The sequence below is a fragment of the Protobothrops mucrosquamatus genome, unplaced genomic scaffold, assembly GCF_001527695.2.
Source record: "Protobothrops mucrosquamatus isolate PMUCROS unplaced genomic scaffold, P.Mucros_1.0 scaffold_117, whole genome shotgun sequence".
Taxonomy (NCBI): Eukaryota; Metazoa; Chordata; class Lepidosauria; order Squamata; family Viperidae; genus Protobothrops; species Protobothrops mucrosquamatus.
This window is the reverse complement of record NW_015386193.1, coordinates 263,746-287,712: the sequence shown is the minus strand read 5'-3', so window position 1 is coordinate 287,712 and position 23,967 is coordinate 263,746. Positions and strand designations below refer to the sequence as shown.

The 23,967-nt window shown below is 38.4% G+C and overlaps 1 protein-coding gene across 1 annotated transcript in view; it reads left to right on the top strand.

Moving 5' to 3' along the window:
* Positions 1 to 23,967, top strand: part of ALDH1A1 (aldehyde dehydrogenase 1 family member A1) — a 40,957-nt gene that overhangs the window by 10,154 nt on the left and 6,836 nt on the right. Inside the window, exons 2-10 of the mRNA XM_015816722.2 lie at positions 4,112 to 4,216; positions 7,652 to 7,792; positions 9,285 to 9,414; positions 12,058 to 12,119; positions 14,358 to 14,486; positions 17,916 to 18,029; positions 19,185 to 19,287; positions 19,371 to 19,555; positions 22,346 to 22,510. Of these exons, the coding sequence (XP_015672208.1) occupies positions 4,112 to 4,216; positions 7,652 to 7,792; positions 9,285 to 9,414; positions 12,058 to 12,119; positions 14,358 to 14,486; positions 17,916 to 18,029; positions 19,185 to 19,287; positions 19,371 to 19,555; positions 22,346 to 22,510 (1,134 nt within the window). The remainder of the gene's footprint in view (positions 1 to 4,111; positions 4,217 to 7,651; positions 7,793 to 9,284; positions 9,415 to 12,057; positions 12,120 to 14,357; positions 14,487 to 17,915; positions 18,030 to 19,184; positions 19,288 to 19,370; positions 19,556 to 22,345; positions 22,511 to 23,967) is intronic.

Here is a 23,967-nt window from a genome sequence, read left to right as displayed (position 1 = left end):
GGAAGAAGAGATTAAAAACATTTAAAGAAACTTTTGCTTCAATTAATAATAATAAATTGATAATAAATGAAACCTAGAAATTTCTACTACAATTTCCAAGATTCTACTTTCCTTCCAGTTCTTGCATTAAAGCTCCTTATTGATGTCTGGGGGAGTCTTTCTTTGATTGTGTCATGTAATGTGGGGCTCGAAAAGTGATAGATCTCTCTAGATCTCAGGTTTCTTTTAAATTATTTATCTAGTTTTCCTTTTCTGAATGAAATATGGTTTATGATGATACACCAAATACAGCTCCAAAAGTTAATGGATGATATCTAGATCCATTTCAACCTCACCTTCACTATGTTGAAATGATATTGCCTCAGTTGCTTTGCTTAATCTCTTGGCCAAGAGAAAATAGTGGAATTTACCCTTGTTGGGTTGTAGTTCCAGCTCTGATCTTTCTTGATAAAGGAAAATTTTGACTCCTATCTTCCATGACTATTTCCAAAGCATTCTAAATGAGAATCCCTTGGAGAGTCCTCTAAAATGAAAGATAATCCAGAATGCAGAGGTGATGTTGATAACTGAATCTTGCAGAGAGCACTTACTAATTTGTGCTTGAAGAATTTCAGCGATTTCTGGCTGGTTTCTAGATAAAAGCTATTATTGCCCATGAAATGTAAATACGGTAGTCCAGATCAAGGTAACTGAAAACCTGAGCAATTCAATATAGAATATATTGAATCTATCATTGGAAGCTAAAGTGTCACAATGTTCTTTTCTACCATCCTGGCTCTCTATAACCCAATTGAGACAGAATCAGATTCCTGACCATGGCACAAGTGTTCCCACTTTCTTGTTCCTTGTGGTTAGTTTCATAGGTCCCAAGAACTCCAGAGAGATCTGGAGGTTCACAAACACATCTTGGGAGACAATGAAAGTGATACGGGGAGCAGAGGTTCTATCCACAAATTGTTCCCTGAATACAATATATGATCTAGGATAGTGTCATGGGAACTGATGTTATTTTAATGTAAGATTAAGTTCCATGGAAATTAAAAAAAAATAAAAAAAAATTTAGGGGCACACTGAGTACAGATTTTTCAATAAATAAATTTAGGGTTCTCTATTTATCACCATGCTGCTTTCCTGTAAACTTAAATAAAAGATTTGGTTCTCCAATCCATATTGGTTCTGCTATAACCAAGTTGTGACTGAAAATAATGACATGAGGAAATAATGAAAAGTACCTCATGTAAGTCTCTGAGCCAATGGGCTACAGGTGGTGATAAATCCATGCTATGAGAACTTCCAAAAAAGGCATGCCTCATCATTTTCTCTTTCACAAACGTACATGAATTTGATATACTGTCATTTCACAGACACGGCACTGTTATATTAATATTTACCTTACTCTCTGTCTTTAGCAGCTAAACGTGCTGCCAAGTACTTCTCTTTTTTTTCTTTTTCTTTTGACTTAACATTCTGCTTGTTACTCATTCATGCTTGATTTAGTTTTTATCACTTTTGATTTTATTCATTCATTCAATATCTGCCTCTGGGCCTAGTTACCAGGTTCCCCATTAGATTCTTTAATTGGTTAACTTATACCAACTTTATGCATAAAAGAGATTTTGAAACCAAATTTGTTTCCACTGCTTGCCCAAGGTTAAAATTTGATTTAAAACTCAGTGCCCTTGTTATTATATATCTAACTTTTAAGAAATCAGTACGAATTCCCAGTTGTTCAAATCATAGTCTGTATAAGATTAAAGTAACACCATTAGTACCATTATTGTTCTTAAGAGATGGGTTCATTGGTGTGGGTAAAAGAGAGGCCAATTTCATGATTTATTTGTAGTCTAAAAATTAAGCTAAAGGTGCTTTTTCACGAGGCTTTCTTTCAAGAACGTCCAATTGCCTCGTGAAAAAGCACCTTTGGGATAACTATGACCTGGATGACTGAGAATCTCCACAGACATCTGAAAATTAAGCTTAACCTTGGAAAGAGAGGACAAATTATAAATGCATTTATAACTGCTATAAAGAAGATCAGAAGTCACTTTTTATTTCTTTTTCATTTATTTCTTTTCTGTTTAATAGTCACTTTTCTTTTACTTTGGTTTGCTTTCTTTTTTTCTTTAAATTGGTATCGTTTTTAGTTTGCAAAAATTTTTCGTTAAAAAAAAATATTAAAAATTTATTTTTTTTTTAAAAAAAAGCTAAACCAATAGGATGAAATGATGAATTGGGACTGGATCAGATGATCTTATCCCGTCCATCCCATATACATAAAATGGACCACACGCTGAATCCTCATCTCTGACTGTCCAGGTGGTGATGTAATATTGTACTGCAGGAAAGAACAAAGGGAGAGCCTCGCTGTGTAGCCTGTGCAGGTTGCGTTGTATGAGTACCTGCCTTAGGCATGTAAGCCAGCTGGGGGCCACTCCTTCTCTCTCACCCCAACCCACCTGACAGGGATGTTGTGGGAAAATAGGAGGAAGAAGAATATTATGTATGTTTGAAACCTTGAAGACAGGATTAATATACAGGAGTAGTCAACCTTGGCTCTTTTATGACTCGCGGACTTCAACTCCCAGAATTCCTGAGCCAGCATGGCTGGCTCAGGAATTCTGGGAGTTGAAGTCCACAAGTCATAAAAGAGCCAAGGTTGACTACCCCTGATCTAATACATGGGTGTGGGTAGATGTGAGAGCGGGGAGGCGGGGGGGGGGGGGAGAGAGAGAATTCTATGTTCTACAAAGGTACTAGAAATTAACTGGAGAGAATATGTTTCCCCCTTACATTGCTATACTAAAGTGAGCAGAGGTCCTTCCATTACTGGTCATAATAAAATTAGAATTACTACCACCGATTCCATTTCTTACATTTCAGTGTAAATAAATCTGAAGAAATGGTAAACAACTACAGATTTAGCGAGTTCCAATAAAAACTGAGCTGAACTGTTTTTATTTTGTTGTTCACCTGTTGTATCTCCACTCCATCCACCCCTCACTAGGAATAGCTAGACTAGCCCTAGGTGGTAGAAGGACATTAAAAGTTTCAGCAGCAACAAAAAAAACCCAACAGGTTAGTAAAGCACTGATTTATTTTTAATCCACCTAGGTTACCGCCTGTAACTTACAAATACTACAGGTAGGAGCCAAAAACAACATGGCATGCCATTTGCACACCGTGAGATTGCAATTTATTTTATGACTATAATGTTGTTTTTGACACTATTATTATGTAAGCCACCACAAATTACTTTTGTGATTGAGGCAGCATAGGGATTCATTAAAAACATACATATCTAGCTATCTATCTACACACCCTGGAAGTATATTGTGGATGTCTTGGCACGTCCCATGCAGAGAAAACCTGATTTATGGAATATTTGAGAGGCTTGAATAAAATAAGATTTATAGAGAGGAAAGATTGGAAAGCAAACACTGGTCATTTTAGTGATCTTTAGTGGTCAGTGAGCTGTTGAAAAATGAAGAGCAAGGAAAATATTTTTTTAAATTCCATCTCTTGGTTCCAAACTAAAAACTCTCTTCAGTCTCAGTCAGTCCTAAGGACAGTTTAGCCAAGCATTAAGCTTTGACTAAAGGACTCTTCCCTCCCTCTTATCTTTCCAACACATGCACAAGACAAACACACTTATGATTGTAGATTGGCTTCCAATTACCATTTTGAGTGAAAAGCTATGTGAGCGGGAGCAATTTTTAAAAGCCGAAATTAATCTCTCCTTCCCTCCATGTTATATTGGTGCCAAGGCCGCCTTGTCTCTTCCATTGACAGGGTTATCCATCCTTCCTTCCTTCCTTCCTTCCTTCCTTCCTTCCTCCCTCCCTCCCTCCCTCCCTTTCTTCTCTCGTCCCTTCTTTATTATATTTACATGCTGCCCATCTTCCTGTGGAAGCAATTATCACATTCCAGAAGAGCGTGATTGTTCAGCATCATCTTTTATTTCAAACCAGCATACTTTTTGCAAGGGGTGTGTGTGTGTGTGTGTGTGTGTGAGAGAGAGAGAGAGAGAGAGAGAGAGAGAGAGAGAGAAATTAGACAAATGTGATATGCCATTTAATAACATCAGTGTCAACTTTTGTGTATTTTCTTACAGATATTTATAAACAACGAATGGCACAATTCAGCCAGTGGCAAAAAATTTCCTGTCCATAATCCTGCAACAGGAGAGAAAATTTGTGATGTGGAAGAAGGAGATAAGGTATCCTTTGGATCTTTGATGTGTCATGGATTTCCTTTCCGGCTAGCCTGACCAACGGTCAAGACTAAAACTGGAGCATCTATTTGTGTGCACTTCCATATTTAAGTTAACCCATAATTCATTTCCTCAGGTTTCTGAGCTAAATATAGCAAAGACACATGTAGAGAGGGTGATGGTTAATACTTGGCAGGATTTCTCAGTCATAAATAAGCTTTCAACAGTTTCAAACACTTCCATAATTCTGTTGGATGCAAAATGATTTCCTAGTCAACCCAATGGTTGACTTGGCTTTTCGAGCAGGTTGTGGACCAAGCTGATTTGTCATCCTGCTTGAGTGGTTGNTTGAATGTTCCACCATATCTAATATTAATTATTGTTAATAGATTGCTAACAAGCAGTTGCTCCCTTGTCATTCAAGATATGAACTTCCCTCCCCATCTCCTATTCCTAACAGACACGACTGCTAAACTTGATGAGTAAAGAAAGCCCAGCCAAGAAAGGCTAAGGCCGTGGTTACACCTATTGTTTCCTGTGTTTTCCACTATATCTGAAGACTGAGGACCACCAGATCTGGGCTGCAGAAATCTGAAAAATCATAAGGCAGCAAAAGAGTTTTCTGAGTAGTTATTTTTGCTGCCCTTTAGTGATGATCCAAATTTTTGTAGCCCATATATGGTAGCCTTTCTCAAGTGCTCACATGCTGTAATTGTAAAGAGCAGCAAACACAAAAGTTGTTTCCTTGCTATTGCTAGACAGATTGAATAGATAACTGGAAACAGACATTCTCTTCATTTGATAGGGAATGCTTAGTGCCCAGGACAATCCCAAAATAAGGATTGTCCTAACAAACAGAGAACATATGTTTATCTTATCTTTGGTTTTAACCTTGTTTCTAAGCCTTAAGGTTAGATGAAAGAAGGACTCCCTGATAATATAGGAAGATACTCAATCAAAGTTGGAAAATCAGATTGGTATGCATCTAAGTGAAAAGTCCTGGTTTGATTGTAAAAAAAAGGATTGAAGTTGCAGTAGTGGGGCTCCTGTCTGTCCTGAACAGTACAGAGAAAAAACTCTGTGACTGATGAAGCCTGATGTTAATTTTTAGAATAGTGAAAGTCATTTAGAAAGTATGCTCTTTGCATTCAGTCCAAAGATTCCTGTTAGAAGTATTTTTAAAACTGCACATTTGCTTAGTACTGACTGATCTCCCCTTGTAATGTCAGCTGAATCATACACCCATATCCAGCAGTACTTTTTAAAGAGGGCAAAGACATGGTTAATTATGCCGCTCATTTTATCACCTCCTCTTAAATAAATTAAAAAAAAGTATTACAAATCAAATCAGTTGCTATTTCATCTGCCTCCAGTTAAACAATTCAATTTGTTACAATAATTTAGATTTTTTTTGTTCTTTTATAAAACATTTTAATAATTTGAGAAAGTGACCATTCAGGTTAATTTTCTATTAAGTGTTTTTTTCCCCTTCCAATATCTGTATTAATTTATTCAAATTCATTATAGCTGCCCAACTCTGATGGACTCTGGGTAGTATAGAGAAAAAAAACCCAGGCAAAACATAAAAACACACAGAGAGCACAAACTAAAATGATCTTAAAAGCAATACAAAACAAACAAAATGCACCCCCCCAAAAAAATACAATAATACATTAACCCAAGGCTTGAGACTAAAGCTTTTCAAAAGGGGGGATGCTTTTGCAGGAATATGGGGGTCATGAAAGAGAAGGCACACTACCTTGGTCCTGCAAGTTGACAACATTTAATAGAGAGCACCTGAAGCACATTCACTGTGGGGTACAAAGTATCAGGACTATTGCTTGGGTTGCAGCATAGAAGATTTATTCAAGCCTATAACTCATGAATCTGTCTGATTAAAGTTCAACATTAAATTGGTGCCAGATAAGGGTCAACGGCATTCAGGAGGGGTTGGACTTGGAATGCTTTTGGGAATGCAATGACTCTAACCTGATGATGTGTTTAACTCCACCTCCCCCAGCTCTGCCTGCTCTTCTACATCCACTGCCAGAACATACCCAATAAGTAGAAACCATTGGAGAGAAGCAGTCTATCAGATAACCATGTCCTAAGCCATATAGTGTCAACATTTGCTAATAACTAAATCATTTTCTGAAGCGGACAAATCTACAAATCATACAAATAAATGTAAACTCCAGATTCTTGCATTTAGTACATGAACCAATAAACGTTAGGACTTCGATCCGTGCTTACAATTGACACAACAAAGGATTGATCATTTCAGAAAGCTCTTTTTCCTTGCTCAGAAAATCAAGTTATAAGGCAAAGAAGTATGTGGGATTGTGAAATAAATCCTTCTGCTCAGTTTGTTCATTCAAGCTACAATCACTAGGAAAAACTTAAACATGATTATATTTTTAAATCGTCATTTAAAGTCTAAAGTCCTATTAAGCCTTAGATGTCAATCCCAAAGGTGTTTTTTCCAAAAGGCAACTGGACTTTCTTGGGTTTTTTTTTTTCCTTTGAAAAATGTTTCATATCACATCCAAGAAGCTTCTTCAGGAAAAAAAAAACAAGGAAGTCCAGTTGCCTGTTTGAAAAAGCATTTTTGAGACAACTATGACTTGGATGATTGAGAATCCCCATAGACATTTAGATGTCAATCCCATACCTGTCCTGCTGATTTATGAGTAGTTTAAACTGTCATAATGTGATTGTTGATAAGTCTCATTAAAAACGTAATAAAAGTATAGTAATTTGTTTATTTCCACATGTATGGACTTCTGTTATTTAGCACCATGGAGCTTAATAATCGTTCTTTCACCAAATAGGTTTAATTTTAATTTTCTACCATGAAATTAATTCATGAACAGGCAAATTCACAGCATGCTGTGGACTTGCTAAGATGTTTGCTGAAAGAGAAAAGAATGTTTTCCCTTGCATAGATTTCAGCAGGAACACAATTTTCCAGTATTATTCAGTGAGCTACACTTGTTTGTTTTATCAAAATGGTTAGCGGGGCTGTTACTCTTGAAAGCCACTTTAGTGTAGTGATCAAAACATCGGGCAAGAAACCAGGACATTGTGAATTCTAGTTTTACTTTGGCATGAAGTCAGCTGGGTGGCCTTTGGCCAGTCACTTTCTCTGAGTCTTAGGAAGGAGGCAATGTCAAACCACTTCTGAAAAACCTTGCCAAGAAAACTTCAAGGACTTGTCCATGAAGTCTCCAAGAATTGGACATGATTGAATGGAAGGGGAAGAAAATGTTACACTTATATTTTCTGGAGAAAAAGAGGATGTTAATGTGTACTAATGATAGCATTAAGGAAGGAAAATACCTGGAATTGTGCTGATGTGGGCATTTGCAGAATTGTTACTCTAAAGAAAATCACAATATGAAAAGTATTGATGTGACATGCGTGAGGTTTTTTTTCCCACAGGAAGACATTGACAAAGCTGTTAAAGCAGCAAGGAAAGCATTTGAGTTTGGATCCTCCTGGAGGACAGCAGATGCTTCGGAAAGGGGCAGGCTGTTGAACAGACTGGCAGATTTAATTGAAAGAGACCGTCTTCTCTTAGCTGTAAGTCTAATATGCTGACTCATCTTTTTTAAGATGAGACTCTTTCGATGCCTTTGAGTACTCCAGTGAAATGATATGTTTTTGTTTTAAGAGAGTTTAACCAACCCAAAATTATAGTTCATCAGAAAAACCCACATTGTTTCTTTGTCAGAAAAACTGGCCTATTGTGTTCAGTCAGTTATACAAGGTAGATTAGCATCTCCCTTATCTATCTTAAACAAGACAGAAAAGTCCCCTAGTGTGATAAGGTAATATTTCATCACTGCCACTGAAGAAAAATAATGAAGGGAAGAGGTCACCAGATAATGCTCCTAGTATTAATTTGAAAACCAGGTTGTACTGAGGAGAGTCTCAAAATTTCTTCAAGTTGCCTTTAGGTCAACCACAATTTTAGAAGAATGTTTAAAGTACAAGAATGTTAGGCTTGTTTGGCTGCTTTCCTGCACAAGCCCATCTAGTTTGACACTGTTCACCCCAGGATCTGAGAATGAAAAGTACAATCTTCAGTTACATGTTCAAAGCCTTAATCTTTTTTTAAAAAAACATCAAATATACGTTTGGTGCAGAGATTATCATCTCTCAAACAAGGAGAAAAAAATGGAGAAATTGAATGAATTCATTGACTAATTTCCAAAAATGTGGGTGTATCTCAGATGAAGGAATGAAAATGATTGTGGAACCCATCCTGATGGGTTTAACCATTTCTTTTCCATTCTTTGCTCAGCCCACAAAACCAAATGTACGAATATAAAATAAATATCTTCATTCGGAAAGGGCTGTGAAATAACATTTTCTGAACGATATAGCAATTTCAAACAATATTTAATAGAGGGAGGCTCTTTTGTGCTATTGTTGAATATTTGTGGGTGGTTTTTTTTATATAGATTGGTAATTTACCTAAACTTGGGAAGCAGGCATTTGAAAAACCTGTTACTCAGTCTTGGATAGCTAAACTGTTATATCTAACTGAAGTGAATGAATAACCTAATTAGTAGTCTAAAAAAAGTAATATAGGATTATATTCTGGGGCTTAGTTCAAAATGCAAAGTCTTTTCCTTTTCCATGGAGTTAATTCCATTCTAGAAATAGTACTGGCAACATCTTCCAACAAAATGATATAGCAAAAGTAAAGCAAAGAGTATGTTTGCTGGCTTCAGTCTTCTCTGAGATCAAACAACTCCTTTCTAGAGCTAATACATGCTGATGACCAATATCCTTTGAGATCATGTATCAGCTCTAGTTAGATAACTATCCTCAAAACAGCCACTCTAGAATTACTCCTTAGGAAACCTGTCAAAACTACAGATTCAGTTCGTTACATACATTTCTTCAACATAATCATAATGCTCAGTTGGATAATCTTACTTTCCCAATGCCATTCTTAAGTCATCATGACTAGTTAGTGTAATTTTTAATAAACCAGTGTTATAAACAGTTGCATTCTTTCATTTATCTACAGTGATTAATTTTTTTAAACTGTTCTTTGTTTCAGACAATGGAGAGCCTTAATGGGGGAAAGATTTTTTCAACTGCCTACCTAATGGACTTGGGGGGTTGTGTCAACACTTTGCGCTACTTTGCTGGCTGGGCTGATAAAATCCAAGGACATACCATCCCCATGGGTGAGTCACCCTGGACGAGCCGCACATGAGATAAAGTTGGTTTAAAGTGAATTAAAAGAAGTCTTCAGTTAAAGAACTTTTTCATCTGAGAAAAATGCAACCTGTAGAATTCTGTTACATAAAAGTATATTGATAAAAACTTTTCAGTGAAGATTCATTCCTGTAACTTTCCATCCTGAAGTTTCTTCACTTGTAAAGATTAGCAGGTTTTATTATAAATGCTTTTGTATTCTCTCTTTCTCTGTGTGTGTATGTAAGAATACAATTCTTTATTATCTTTACCAAGTGATGTTGCAGTGTGGCTGATTGTATAACCATACAAATTGAGCAATCTTTTTTTTTTCCTCAAGAGCCCAGCTTTTAAAAAGAACTATATCTAGGGCTGCAGGAAATATGTTGTTTTTGGAGTTTAAACAATACACATAAACACACACACACACACACACACTGTGTAACAGACTCAGCCATATAAATGATATCCATATGGAATTTATCTTAACATCCTGAGAAAAGACCAGATCTTCCCAGCCTTCCAGAAGACCAGAAAAGTCACAATTTGACTTCCAATATCTTGGCTTCTTAAAATCCAAACTGATTTTTTGTCACTCGGCCCCACAGTTGTCCTAAATAAGATTGAACTAAACTGGTTCCCCTATCATCTTATATACAAATGTAAGACTTACCTTCCAATTATTTTATCCCTTTAATTCTTGAAGTCATTTTCAATAGACAAGTTTTTATCTGGTCCAGGCACATTTCAAAGGACGTTAATTGCTGTCTTGAAACTAGCTGTCTTGAAACTAGATTTCTAAAATAACAGAAAATTTGGCCATTTTTTTTTGTTTGCATGCCTAAACTTTCATTTGAACATACACATTGTAATTATACTAATAAGAATTTGCCAGCACTTATTTAGGCATTATAGGCTCTCCTCACTTACTGAATACTTGTTTAGCAATCTGAGTTACAGAAATGCTTAATAAATAAATTTACAAAGTTATGGCTATTGGAGCATCCCTGTAGTCACATGGTTGTGATTCAGCACTTGGCAACTGCCATTACAACAGTCACTACATCCTGCAGTCTTGTGACCACCAGTTACAACCTTCACAACCAGCTTCCAACAAGCAAAGTCAGTGCAGAAGGCAGTAGGAAGTCACAAGCTGTGCTCACATGTCATTGTGTCATGTTACTTGTTTAATGGCTACAGCCAAAACTGATGAACTGGCATTGTAAGGCAGGAGTGGTCATGCGATTGTGCACTTCATGATTTTGTCACTTAGCAAGTCCTAATTGCAGTCAGTAAGTGAGGATTACCTGTATAGCTGCAAACATATGACAGATATACAGAGATTATTCTGAAGCACCTCCATTTCTGCCAGCTAGCAAGTTTATGCTTTTTAAGAACAAAGGAAGAAGCTGGCTACCACAATTAAATAAAGGAAAGGAATATCATAGTGCTCTTGAGCCCTGATTAAAGAAGCTGGGGAAAATCCAAGGAAGCAATGCGATGAATTTGCTTCTGATTGTCTCTGATGAGTAGGTAAACAAGAGCAGGTATATAAACTATAATTAGAATTTTAATCTTAATTTTCCTATATATGTTGCTATTTAAGCTTCTCGGGTATTTATATTCTCTGAACAAGCTCAACAGTTGCTTATTTTATATACTGGGAATCTCTCTGCAGCAGACTTTCCATTATCAGTTTATATTTTCTACTGATTTTTTTTTTTTAAAAAAGTGAGATCCGTTGAAATTGCAATCTGTGAAAACTGACGATGTTTTTGCATTCTTTTTTCATTTTATTTTATTTTTTTAAAGAATTTTATTTTATTTATCCTTTGTGAATTTGGTCAGTTAGGAGAGAAAAACTGATTATCCTAGTCCCACAACCTAATTCCTCAGCATCAGGAGTTGACACGACAGAATTGAGCCCATTTTTTCTGATACTTTTTAAGCAATTCAGGTGCTCAGACCCCTATTTCTCTCACCTACCAGAATTAGAGTAGAGGACAAAACCAGGCAAGGCATCCCCTAGAACAGCAGTCCCCAACTTTTCTGGCTCCGCACAAAAGTACCGGGCTATGGCCTGGGAATTGGGGACCACTGCCCTAGAAGATCATTGGTGGTAACAAGAACAGTCACAGTGCAACACCAAGAGAGAAGGTAGAGCTAGTTTGTGTAGATTTAAAATACTTCATAAAGAGATGGTTTAAGACTTCCAAAATTTTACCCTATACTTTTATGGAAAAGTAGAGTGGCTGAAATTCCTTTCCTCTGTGACACAGTTAAAGGGAGGTTGACTAGCTCACCATCTCCACTGTCTAAGTGTTATATTTGGATATTATTGAATCTAGACACATTTGCATTTTATTTGCTTGTATTACACCAGGGGTCTTCAAACTTGGCCCTTTTATGACTTGTGGACTTCAACTTCCAGAATTCCTCAGCCAGGGACTTCCTGGCTGAGGAATTGTGGGAGTTGAAGTCCACAAGTCATAAAAGGGCCAAGTTTGAAGACCCCTGTATTATACTGTAGCGACAGGCTACAACTGCAACGACCTACAGCAATTGCAGGTTAACAAGGCAGATTTTCTTTTACTCTTGCTGTATCTTCTGTGTTTTCTTATTATTTTACCTAGATGGAAACTACTTCACATTTACTAGACGTGAACCTGTCGGAGTCTGTGGTCAAATCATTCCTGTAAGTATCTTGTACAGTATATAATAAACAAAATGAGTTATGTCTTTTGTTTCACATAAATTACCATTCATGGATAGGCTTTTCATGTCCAAGAGGCTTTAACTAACAACAGATGGAACAATATGCATCAGCTTAATAGATTTAATATAATTTTGATTTAACTTGAATTAATTTTTTTGTCAGTAAATACATAAACTGAACTCCTCAATATTTAATAACTTTTTCCCTTTTATCTCATTAAAACTTGTCATTTGCTTATAATTTTGGGGCTCTGACGAATACACATCCAGGCCACCTGGTTGGGTACCCTTGAATTAGATGCTTATACACAAAAATACATATATGCCTACCTACTTTAACTCCCAACAGCCTGCTTTGTCCTGTGAATTGAACTTAAGAGATGCTGGCAATTTCTCTAGATTGAAGATTGAGTGTATATTCATACTTCAAGTCAGATGTTTCTTCATTTAAACTAATTCATTTAAGAATTAGTGCATGTTTGCACATTCCCGAAGCCATCTGCTGAGGAAATCTAGTTTGCTTGTTTGTTTATTTTCTGAGTATATAGACTGCTCCAATCAGCTAATTCTAAGTGGCATACAATTCCCCCAAATCACCATTTGGGTTTAGAAACAAGCATTTATAAAACTGAGAATACAACAGAAACCAATGCATCATCTGGAGGGATATTGATAAGATTGCTGGTGGCCACGAAAACAATTCAAACTGATTGCACATTAGCAGAACTCAGCCTTCTGAGATCTAAGAGAAGCATGTACAACTAAGTGCATTATAGTATCTAAATAAAAGTGCCTCAAACAGGAACTTTTGTGCTTCAGCCAACGAAACAGCCTAAAAGGAAGGATGTAGCAAACTTATAGTGTACAAGGATGTCTGCTTGGCTAAAAGAGATCAACAGAATATTCCCAGCTAATTTGACCAATAGAAGTTCTGGGAGCTTCAATCCCCAAAAAATCCAGAAAGCTAAATAAAACTGATACAGCAGTCAACAACAAATCGGGAAGCCCATCAGGAAATTGAAGTACCTTCTCCATAGTTTTTCACTCATATTTAATTTTCATTACTACAGATGGTGAGTGAAACTGTTGGCGATATTGGCCACCATGTGGCTTGCTCTACCATATTCCTGAAATAGCTATACTTGAGATAGCATGTTTGTGTGTGTGTATCTTTGCATTTAATGCTGAGGAAATTGTACAAAGTAGATTTGAGAAAATATGTTTAAAAATCAGAACATTTTCTTCATAAAAGCTCTAGCTCAGGTTAGATTCACAGATTAAATATGGTGGAAAGTGCCTGAAGATGTAAGAATGTCAAGGAGGATGTTAGTAGCATAGAATCTTACTACCTTTTATGTAGAGCAGGGGTCCCCAACCCCCAGTCCGTGGACTGATACCGGGCCATGGCATGTCAGCAACTGGTCTGCACAAACAAACAAAGGCCCATCCTTGGGATGCAGGCAGCACACAAAACCATGCACTCTTTCTCCATGGAACCGGTCCCTGGTGCCCAAAAGGTTGGGGACCTCTGATGTAGAGAACTTCTGCCAGTGTCTGAAACTTCTCTCTGGAGCTTTCATACCTACTGTGTCACCTCCAGACATAAATCTTAGTACCATGGAATAGTTTGGGAATGTAGGGTTGATCATCTAATTGTCTCTATTAACCGTTTGCTAAAATGTATCTCCTGCTTTGAAAAAGAATAAGGGGAGAGCATACTTTGAATAGATAGATGAGAATATAACTTGAATATCCCATAGCTAAATAAGTGCCCTTTGAACATCTGGAATATTGGAAGGTGCTCCTGGTTGATCTCTGACAGGGTCACCCTGATTGCTCACCAGGATTTGCTGAGGACAGAAAGTAAACAAAAGCCATAAATCTTGGTTCTAATAGTTTAGGCTTTGGTGTAATCTAGTCTAATAAAAGTTTATAACCTTCACTAATTACAGCGCTCATGGTTTCTGAATCTCTTCAAAAGAATCTCTGCCCTTTGGCAACACACCAGCAGAGACTTGTATCTAGTGCCAGTCCCCGAAAGGAACCCCAAGTTGGTTAGCTGTATATTCTTGGGTTCAATGGAAACATATTAATCAAACCTCAGTCTAAAACTGGTGGCTGTTTTCTGATGGATGGTGGACGTTTACAAAGTACAAGTAGGAAATATAAACTTGTTGTAATGATTTGTTGGTCATGGCTTCTTACGGTGCCTTTGTAGTGGAACTTCCCACTGGTTATGTTCATTTGGAAGATTGCCCCAGCTCTTTGTTGCGGAAACACGGTGGTCGTCAAGCCAGCCGAGCAAACTCCACTGACTGCTGTTCACATGGGCGCTTTAATTAAAGAGGTGAGTTGCCATAGCAAAACTACTGGGTGCAGGTCTTGAAGAAGGGAAATTGATGTAAATGTGATCTTTACATTCTGATGCATATAAATAGCGAGGGCTAGTCTGCTTTGTGTCAGAGGAGCTCACAGCATGCCTGGCCTTGTCTTGGGCTATTGTATTGTATTGCAAACCACTGAAGCAGATCAAGGGCTAGAAGCTCACATGCTTTTTCCAGCCTAAATTGTTCAGAAAACAAATCATTAGCAGCTTAGCAAACGGAACATCTTGGCAAACCTCACGCTTTGGGGAGGCAAAAAAACAAGAGCTGGCTCAGAAAAAAACAAAGGGAAGGGCAAGGAGGGGGATGGGAAGGGTGGTTTTGATGTTTCACATGAGCATTTCGGTGATGAAACCTGGTAATTCGACTTGATGTTTTAATTTAAGTTTCTCACTGAAATATTTGCCTTACCCAACAAGTGAACATGAGCTATATGAAACTGTCAAGTGTCAGGCTAGGTGTGCCCAGGGTTAAATACCACCTGTTAATGAAGTTGTAATTCAAACCATCCTTACTTAGAAGCCACTTGAATCAAATGAATAGGGCTGAGCCTACATCGGGGTGGGCAACATTTCAGGCTTTGGCTTTCGGTGCACAATCTTGCATAAGGCCCTGGCAGGCAAAGTAATTGCCAGAAGTCCGCCAAGGCTGCCCAACTCTACAAGCTTTCTGTTTCTTCCCAGGATCTCATGAGATTGCATGTCAAGAGTGGCACAGACCGAAAGAAATCTGATTAGATTCTTTTCTACAAATTGAGGTTATTTTTAAAGCAAGTTTAATATTGGGAGGAGGGAGGCCTGCACAACAGGCCTTGAACCAGATGCACAAATGCAGCTAACCATAAGTAACATAGAAAAGGGCAGCTAATATTCTGCAAAGATTGACGGTCAGAAGTATTTCTCAGAGAGTTTTATTGCCCGTACACTTCTATATAATCTTGAAATAATACAGGAAGTCCATAACTTATAACTGTTTGTTTAGTTATTCGAAGTTTCGACAAATGACTTACAACCAGGACTCACACTTGTGACAGTTGCAGCATCCCCAACATCATATTATTGTGATTCAGGTGGTTGGCAATCCGCATATATTTGTGACTCTTGCACGAGGTCCTGAGGTCCCATGATGGCTATTTATGATCACCATTTGCGATCTTCCCAATCTGCTTCCAACAAGCAAAGTCAATGGGGGAAGCTGGTTTCATTTAATGGCTGTGGCGATTTACTTAACCATAGGGGGGGAGTAATAAAATCAGGAGCTCTTCCCTTAATGACTTGATTGCTTAGCAATGAAATTACAGTCCCAGTTGTGATTGTAAGTCAAAGCCTTTCTGTAAAGTGATTTGTGCTGTTTTGAAGGTGAGGTAGCCCATATTTGAATATCCTCTCATTTCTTGGTCCATTAATATATTCATTTTCTTCTTTTTGGAAGCCTTGAATTTAGTTTTGTAGTGGAGAAATTAGGGTCACCATCAGGACTTGGCATGGTCAAAGAACTGCTTTAACAGAATTTAAAGCTTACCTTGGGGAACGTGTAAAAGACCTGCTAAGCAGTGAGCCCCTAAAGAAGCATTTAGTCAGGAGATTACACACCCCAGAGACAGAAGGAAGCAAGAGAAGGGGAAAAAACCTTCAGAGTAATTTTCTTTAAAACAGGATGAAGAAAGTTGGGCAAGCTTTCAAGATTCCATTGGTATACCCTACAACAGTGTTTTTCAAACTTGGCAACTTTAAGAGGTGTGGACTTCAACTTCCAGAATTTCCCAGCCAGCAACTCTGAGAATTGAAGTCCACACCTCTTAATGTCGCCAAGTTTGAAAAACCCTGCCTTACAACAATAAAGTAGCATTCCTGAATAGTGTCTGCTTCTTGATTAGGCGTACCTCAAATGGCTGACAGCCTGGTTCTCTCTCTCTCTATGAGTGCTTCTACTTGAGAACTTGGTTTTGTCTTGGCTCCACATTGGGCAGCCCCCATCTTAGATTGCCCCACATGGAATTAATTACTTGGCATCATTGCCATGTATCATCAGTAATTTGAGATATCTTCTGTTAGCAAGACTAGAGCAGAATACCAATGTAGTTTCTGTTGAGAAGTGTCACCTTTTAATGCCATATCAGCAACTGGCTTGCTTGTTGGATAGCCAATGTGGACCAGAGGTTAATTCAGAATTATGGAGAATGGTTGACAAAAGTTAAGTGATGGAAAAATAGATGATAATAAATCATTAGTAACAGTACCATGCTTGAAGAAAAGGAAATTTGTGGGAGAACCATTAACATACAGGTTACTTACAAACTTTCATTTAGTTTGCTTAGTTTAGTTTAGTTTCATTTCATTTAGTTACTGTTCAAAGTTACAACAGCATTGAAAAAAGTGATTTCTGACCATTTTTCACATGACTATTGCAGTATCCCCATGGTCACATGATCAAAATTTGGACACTTGGCAACTGGCCTATATTTATGATGGCTACAGTGTCCCGGGGTCATGTGATCAGCTGCGACCTTCTGGCTAGCAAAATTAATGGGAAAGATTGACTTTGCAAGTGTGTTACTTAACCATTGCAGCGATTCAAAATAACAGAATAATAGAGTCGGAAGGATCCTGGTAGATCTTCTAGTCCAACCCCTTGCTCAAGCACTGTGGCAGGAAATGGGGCAAAACTCACTTAACAACTTTTCCACTTAGCAATAGAAATTTTGAGCTCAATTGTGATCATAAGTCGAGGATTCCCTATATTAATATGCCCATGGTACGTAGAAGATATATCCGTCCTGATAAGACTATACACGTTACAGTCTTTGTGTGTTCCAAATCTTATTTTGGGGCCAATATGACTTGGATTGGTATGTAATAGTAGGAGATATAGTCATTCTAGTATCCAGTTGAGTTCTTAAGCACAACAGTGTTTGCCAGGCAAGCTACAGAATGGCTTTCTTTGATGAGCATTAATATCATGGTATCGAAAAAGAAGACTGTCTGTAAATCATGCAAAGGGAATTGTTACTTCTTAACAGTACAGTAGCCACACTCAGTGTGTTTGCCCTGGTTACTGCAGATCAACCGATTAGTCAATAGAAACATGCTTAGTGGTATGAAAACTTAATATCAATATTGGCAATATGACTCTTCTTCACTCTTCTAAGCTTCTTTGACTAAACTCACACATCGTGCTAAGCCACAAATGTCGCGAAGGCCACATTTGTCAGGATTCTTCTGCTCAAAGCTATATAAGCAAAGTTTGCCAACCACAGTTTGCTGAGATCACACAATATCTTAAACACTCGTGTACTGAAATGATGTATGAGCCTGGTCTTGAGCAAGAATAAAAATATAAGAAATTGGGGGAAATGTACTGAAAGGTGACAATATTTTATTCTCTCCTTCCAGGCAGGATTTCCACCAGGAGTGGTAAATATTGTGCCAGGATATGGTCCTACTGCTGGAGCAGCCATTTCCAATCACATGGATATAGATAAAGTGTCGTTCACAGGCTCAACTGAGGTAGTTTCCTAATATTGTGAAGAACTGAAATAGAAAAAACTTAAATTCCAATTTTGACAAATCCTTACCATCTAATTTGTGTCTAATTGTGTTGACTTTTTCATTTTTAACTGGATTAAACAATATATCTGTAAATATTTTTTGATTACAGCCATCTCAAATGCTTGTTTTTTATGCAGTATTTAAATCTTATTTTGAATTTGCTGGAATTCGACAACTTTTTTTACTATAACTTAGGTCCCCAAATTATTTAAAGTTATGAAAAAATAATGACAAATTTTATAAATAAATGTAGATAAAATATATCCCCTCCCAAAAAAAAAATCCCAAGAGTTTTGGCAAATAATAGTCAATCTGAACAACAGCAGCACTATTTGCAAAAAAAATAGTGTTGGGTTCATGCAAAAAAATCACATTCTGCATTTTCATTCATTTTATCTGAAAAACTTATTTAGACATTCAGAGAATATATATTCTTATATTCTGTCTTGTTGGACACACTCCACATTAAAAAAAAGTATAGCTCATAGGAAGATGCCTTATTATAAAACAGAATATTTGCTTCTCAAGCCCTGAATTATCTGTTCAAGGCAGTATTGTGATTCACAATCTCCTACTTCTTTCAAGTCAACTAAGATTGAATTTGGCACTTTATCTTGAAAGAGTGCAGCTCTGTTTAGTGCCTTTCCTTTCCTTTCCTTTCCTTTCCAAGATGGCTGACAGTGATCCAAAGGATGTCAGTGAGGAGTAAGAAACTTTCTTTCCCCCAAGTGGCTTTGTCACTTTAGGGCAGGGATGAGCAACTATGTCAACTTTATGATAGGTGGACTTTCAACTGCAGTGTTGGCTCAGGAATTCTGGGAGTTGAAGTCCACGGGTCATAAAGGTGCCATAGTTGTTCACCCCTGCTTTAAGGTCATTATGTTAGGAGCCATGTGCCAACCATGACCACGGCCAGAACCAAAAATGGCCACGGCCACAGTACAAAAGCTCATGACCAAATTATGGAGCTAGGGTCTGAAGGGATGTGGTCAAAGTAAGTGCAACTAGTGCCAACAAAAGAGCAGTGGTCACCTCACAACTTTTTCCAGAAGTCAATTACATTTCAATTTCCATTTGTTTCCTGTCTCAGTGTTTCATTTGTATTCCCTTCAGGTGGGCCAAATGATCAAACAAGCTGCTGGAAAGAGTAATCTGAAAAGGGTCACTCTGGAACTTGGGGGGAAAAGCCCCAATATCATTTTTGCAGATGCTGACTGTGAGTGGACCATTTCTTCAGGATTTACTATCCTTTAAAAGTAAACATGAATCAAGATATAATAGGAATACTTTTCTTTGCAGTGGATAGTGCTGTGGAATTCGGACACATTGGCGTGTTCTACCATCAGGGGCAATGCTGTATAGCTGGATCTAGGATTTTTGTGGAAGAGAAGATCTACGACGAATTTGTGCGTAGGAGTGTGGAAAGAGCCAAGAAGAGCGTCCTTGGAAATCCTCTGTCTCCTGGAGTAAATCAAGGTCCTCAGGTAAGTTTTAATTAATCACAATATCATTGAGGTTTTTTTAATCAGAGTCACCAGAGTCAAGAATCAGCCCAAATGCAAGATTCCTGGCAGCTTAATTGAAGCTTTATTGCTTGCCAAAGTGCTTTTATAGAAGTTTAGTATGGCTCTCCAGTGTGATTAGCTCCTTCCTTTTGAATAGTCTTTGTATATGAAAACATTGCCAAATGGAATTCAATTCCTCATTTGATTTTCACATAACGCTTACCTGCCTCTTTGAGGCTGTCTCAATTTCCTGGTTCTCTGAGGCTCCGGCTTTCTGTTTTCTTCTGCACACCTGCTGAACTTGCTCTAGCTGCCTTCAGGCAACTGAACCTAGCTAGATTTGAGAACCAATTGCTCAACCTAACCCTACCGGGCACAGAGTCCCACCCTTTGTGTGATTCTTTGACAAACAGGCACAGATTGTCTTCGCAAAGAACATTTTCCTGACAGATGGTTATTCTGAACCAGTCTGCCTATTAAAAGTAGGATGGTAGCAATGCCATTATCTATTACTCTGTTTCTGACAGGATGACAGAAGCTCGGTTATTTCTGTCATTTAACCAGGATTTTTTACTTAGAAACTTCGACAACTCTTTGAAAAGCTGCAAGGGCTTAACTTCACAAATAAGTAGTCAGTCCTTGTTGAAAATATTTTATGCAGAATGTATATTTTTCAGTGATTAGGGAGCTGGAAACTTTATTTTAGGAATGTGGAAATAGTAATATTTGGCCTGTCCTCTCTGAAATAAATCAATGGGCCTTTCCCCACTTACATATGTATATGCCATTTTGTTGCCTTCGCCTGACCTCCAGCCCATGAATGAGATACATACAAGTTGCCCTTAACTTATGAATATTAAAGTAGCATTTCCTCCTTAATTTGGACACTGTCCAAGAATAAGTTGCTATTATTATTATTATTAAATTTTATTTGCCACTCATCACACATAGGGATGCTCTAGATCAGAGGTTCCCAACCTTTTGGGCACCAGTGACATGGAGAGAGGTTTTTCTGCAGACCGGAGGGGGCGTGGTTTCATGTACTGCCTGCATCCCACAGATGGGGATTTGTTTGTGCAGACCGGTTACTGGCTTGCTGCGGCCTGGTATTGGTCCACGGACCAGGGGTTGGGGACCCCTGCTCTACATGGCCTCTAATAATAAAAAAAATGAGGAAATAGAAAGGAAGTGTAAACAGAATGAAAGTTAAATTATAGGACAATAAAATAAACCAAGAAAAAGAAAACAGAGAAAATACATCAATATTAGTTAAAAATAGATGGGCAAATGGGAGCAGAGAGCGGAGGGGCAGGGAGGTGGAACCTGCTGTCAATCTAGCAGCCACCTCCAAAGTAGTTAAAAGTATATACAATCTGTTGGGCTCTGTCACTCTCCCTTATAAGTAAGTCAGGTGGCTAACATTGCCTTGAAACGGAAGGAATTGAGGCAGGATTGGGATCCGTATTGAGAACAGCAAATTTCACACTACTGTCACAGCCTTCCTCAACCTGGCACCTTCCAGACATTTGGAACATTGACTTTCGATTCAGTCTGGGAATTTAATTCACTTTGGGTAACCCCTTGTAAAGAATGATGAAAAAGATCAGTCTATTCAGGCAGTTCTCGACATATAACCATTCATTTAATGACCGTGTGAAATGTCATAAAGACAGCGCTAAAAGTAACTTACAATCTCATTCTTATGACCCTCACAGCATCCCCATGGTCACATGATCAAAAGTCAAGTCCTTAGCAACCAGCGTGCATTAATGACAGTTGCGGCATCTCAGGGCCACAAGATTCCCATTTGTGACTTTATCAGGGGGCTTCCAACAAGCAAAGTCAATGGGGGAAGCTGGATTTGCTTAATGACCATGTGATTTCATTAACAGCCGGGGTGATTTGCTTAACAACTGGGGCAAAAAAAAGGTCGTAAAATTGTGTTTGACTCATTTAACCACTGCATCCCTTAGCAAGAAAAGTTCCAGTCCCATCTGTGTGTGCAAGCCGAGGACTGTCTGTACTTAAGTATGGTCTACACCAGGAGTAGGCAACCTTGGCTCTTTTATGACTTGTGGACTTCAACACCCAGAATTCCTGAACCAGCCATGCTGGCTCAGGAATTCTGGGAGTTGAAGTCCACAAGTCATAAAAGAGCCAAGGTTGCCTACTCCACAAGTCATAAAAGAGCCAAGGTTGCCAACACGCTGGTGGCTTCATGGAGAGTTATGTACAAATAATTCCTCAGATTGATATTCCTGGAAAGAGCGGATTATGAAAATGTGTGATATTGGTGTGAGCCTTCTTTCCATATTCAATTATTCATGAGTCAAACAGTTTCCAAATGTTTTATCAAGCAGTTTCTATCTGGCATTCATGATCATTTGAAGTAGGCCTTCACACAACGCTCAATCATTCAGTCCCTAGTCATCTCACGACTGGATTACTGCAATGTGCTTCAGAAAATAGCTTAACAAATTAAAATAATTTGAGGGGAATTAATCTAAAAAGAATCTAAGAAGGACCCAGTCCATGAGAACATTTGAATTGTAATAGGGTTTTTCAAAAAAAACCAAAAACAAAACAAAAAACCTTCTGTTCATTAAATCCTAATTACTGAACTTCATGACAAGTGCTGGCCCAGAGCCAACATCTCAATAGCACGTTGTTGTTTCATCTCCCCCCATATAAGCATTTGTTCCTGCTTTGTAATCCTAAAGCCCCAGAAGTGGCTGGGAAGTGACTTATCAGTGCAATATTTCTATCTAGATTGATAAGGAGCAGTATGATAAAATACTTTCTCTAATTGAGAGTGGGAAAAAAGAAGGCGCCAAGCTGGAATGTGGAGGAGGCCCTGGGGGAGACAAAGGCTTCTTCATTCAGCCTACGGTTTTCTCTGATGTTAAGGATGACATGCGCATCGCCAAAGAGGAGGTGAGTTGATGCAGCACACTGGGCATTCGGGTGCAACTGTATGCAGCTGAGCACAATGTACTTTTTTTAATAAGCAAAGTGCAGGATTAAAGGGTATGCAAACAGATATTTTTTTTCAGCCAGAGCTGAATTACATGTATTGTAGCTAATTAGTTACTCAGAGTTATCCAGTGTCAACAGATGCTTTCAGCAATCATGAAGTCTCTTCCTAGCCCAGGGGTGGGCAACTATGGTCCCCTTTACGATCTTGGGGTTTCAACTCCCAGAATTCCTGGGTCAGCCATGCTGGCGCAGGAATTCTAGAAGTTGAAGTCCACAGGAAATAAAGGGGACATAGTTGCCCACCCCTGTCCTAGACCAGTTGTTCCAAAGAAAAAGAGGTGGACACCTTGGAATTTTTTCCCCCTGAATTTTGTTTTGAGAAACTTAGAATCCTGGCTGTTTTTGGCAGAAGTAGCTTCAGAAAGGCATAAACCATTTTTATCTCACTGTCACTCCAAGGAAGCTGGGTTGGGTACATGATTCTCCTCATCCCCATGTTAACCTCATCACAATCCCATGTGGTATGATAGATAGAGATAGAATGACTGGCTAAAGATCATCACATGAGATGTGTAGCTGACTGAGAGTTAAATCATGACCTTCCTATTCTACTTCAAAGCTGTCACCGTTGCATCAAATTAATTTATTTCAAAGAAATGTGATCCAGCCGGATAAACCTAAGATTCTTCTCCAAGGTTGGAATAACAGGTATTATTTCACAGAATCAATGGGGCAGAACATTTCTATGGGAAATACTAACACCAGAACTTCTAGTACCAGAAAACTGGTACTGAGTTCCTGCAAGCTGACCACAGGATCATTTTCACTATGGAATTAGATGACCAATTGTGGATTAGATTAGAAATGCCTCCCTGTAAAGGTGGTCCTCAATGTACATTCATTTAGCAACCATTCAAAGTTACAACGGCACTGGAAAAAGTGTCTTATGACCATTTTTCACACGTACAACCATTGCAAGCATCCTCATGGTTAAGTGATCAAAATTCGGGCGCTTGAAGTTTGAAGTTTGAAGTTTTATTGCATTTATATCCCGCCCTTCTCCCAATGGACTCAGGGCGGCTTACAGCCAATTAAAAACAGAACAATCAATACAAATCTACAAAATTTAAAATCAATTAAAAGATATATACAATAGGCCTACTCATGTTTTAAAACTAATTAAAAACCAGTTTAAAATATCCCTAGGCCAGTCCTACCTGCTGAAACAGCCATGTCTTGAGGGCGCGGCGGAAGGAGGGGAGATCCGGAATCAACCGGATCTCTGGGGGCAGCTCGTTCCAGAGGGTGGGGGCTCCAACAGAGAAGGCTCTCCCCCTGGGGGTCGCCAACCGACATTGTCTGATTGACGGCACCCTGAGGAGACCCTCTCTGTGGGAGCGTATCGGCCGGTGAGA